The sequence below is a fragment of the Microchirus variegatus genome, assembly GCF_963457635.1.
Source record: "Microchirus variegatus genome assembly, chromosome: 6".
Lineage (NCBI taxonomy): Eukaryota > Metazoa > Chordata > Actinopteri > Pleuronectiformes > Soleidae > Microchirus > Microchirus variegatus.
The window spans coordinates 20,177,111-20,179,238 of NC_139807.1; the positions used below are offsets into that span (position 1 = coordinate 20,177,111).

The 2,128-nt window shown below is 45.8% G+C and overlaps 1 protein-coding gene across 1 annotated transcript; it reads left to right on the plus strand.

The window, feature by feature from the left end:
* Nucleotides 1-400: 400 nt before the first annotated feature.
* Nucleotides 401-1,785, plus strand: LOC310928304 (putative nuclease HARBI1; the record flags this gene model as incomplete). Its single annotated transcript, XM_083890827.1, has 3 exons — nucleotides 401-1,082; nucleotides 1,343-1,612; nucleotides 1,748-1,785. The coding sequence occupies 3 exons, from the start codon at nucleotides 401-403 to the stop codon at nucleotides 1,783-1,785; spliced, it is 990 nt and encodes a 329-aa protein (XP_083746953.1).
* Nucleotides 1,786-2,128: the final 343 nt, after the last annotated feature.

The window sequence follows — 2,128 nt, forward strand, 5'->3', positions numbered from 1 at the left end:
CCACATTATACACCTCCGTCTGCGTAATGCGCTATCCGACTGCGTAACCACGGACACCCGTCGAGCCTTCATACTTCTCCGTCGTGGTGACAGATACGCACATCGATTTCCCACAATTTCCCGCCCGATCAGTAGGGGTCGCTACGCAAGACTGGCCTAGTCCCATGACGCCACTGTTCAGTAGCGTCGTTGGTTGTTGTGCTTTTGGCTACACAGAGCAATGGCGTCCGAGAGAGAAAGACTGTTGTTGTTGTTGCAGCTGAATAACGTTGAAACACAGATACTCCTGATGCAAAAATGGAGACGTGAAAGACTGAGGAGACGTGTCCGGAGGTGGTATGTACGTCCACTATATGTACCGAGACTTATGGCAGGCGAATTTAACAGTATTATTGGACCGATGAGGGACATGGATGAAGAAACCCATTTCAGGTACTTTCGAATGTCGGCTAGCAAATTCGATGAACTTCTACGTCGTGTGCTACCTCACATTAATCGTCACGGCACCCACCGCATGCCCGTTGATGCCGTCCAGAGACTGGCTGTAAAGTTGAGGATTTTGGCGTCTGGTGCAAACCAACAGACTATAGCTGTGAGTTTCAGACTGGGGTCCTGCACGGTGTCGGGGATCGTATCAGAGGTCTGCAAAGCCTTGTGGATGGCTCTACAGCCAGATTTCCTGCCATGCCCTTCAACCAGCCAGTGGAAAGCCATAGCAGCTGATTTTTGGCGACTTTGGAACTTTCCAAACTATGTTGGAAGCCTCGATGGAAAACACGTAAACATCAAGGCACCGCCGCACGCAGGGAGTGACTACTTCAATTACAAAGGAGCTCACTCCATTGTGCTTATGGCCACGTGTGATGCCAGGTATCGGTTTACGACAGTGGATGTCGGTGCATATGGACGGGAGAGCGACGGCGGCATTTTCAAAGAAAGCATGTTTGGATCGATGCTGCTTGAGCAGAAGCTAAACCTGCCTCCCTCTGCTGCACTTCCTGGTACCAGGACTCATGTACCCCACCTGATTGTTGCTGATGCTGCCTTCCCTCTGCACATCAATCTTATGCGTCCATTCCCTGGTATGTACAATAACACTTTCCAAATTATTATTATTGTTTTATTTACTACTCCATTCTATTTTATTACTTCTTAACCTATGCACTACGTAAAGTACGCTGGTCAGTGTGAGCTGTGGTTAAATGTGCTCTAACAATAAACTATACTTCATTACCAGACCATGATCATTGCAGAGTACGTAGTCCTTTGACAAAATGTAAAATTTAATTCACATGTTGTTGTACAAATACGTTCTATTCATTGATACTCTGCATTTGTTTAGGGGCAGATCTGGGCAAGCAGAGGCAGACCTTCATTTGCCGTCTTTCAAGAGCCAGACGCGCGATTGAAAATGCTTTTGGCATCATGACTGCACGGTGGAGAATTCTAGGGAGGACAATGGAATTCCTACCAGACAAGTGTGTGGATGTGGTGAAGGCTTGTGTGGTTCTCCACAACTACCTGACCTTTACGGACGAGGTAAACACACTGGAGAGCCGCTACATACCGCCAAATTTCGCAGATTCAGACTCGGCTGGATCGGTGCAGCCTGGTGAGTGGCGTAGAGCTGTGGCTTGCGATTTAAACATGCAACCTATTCGGCCAGCAGAGATGGTGTCCAAGAGACGTTGTACTTCAGCAGCTATGTGTATCAGAGATCAACTGTCGAAATTCTTTCTGGAGCCAGCGGGAGCTGTACCATGGCAGGATGATATTGTGACGTGAGGCACACTTGGCAGCCGCTGAAGAAGAACCAGCTGATTGTATATACTGACTACTCACCATGTCAAAAGTGTAAATAAATTACCAAACCTTTTCAAATATTATTTGGTGTTTTATTTGTCCTTAATGTGCTAAGTATACAAGGTACAAATGACACCTGGTGCAAAGTATCAACATGCAAAACACACACAACACAACACTCCACACACATAAACAAGTAGAAAAGGGGTAAATAGCTAAGAGGTCTAGTTAAAAGGGGATAAATTATAATAAAACATGAAATGCTTTAAAAGTGAAAAACGTAATTGCTAAAAAACAAACTATTTACAGCCCCTTAGTGCAATTT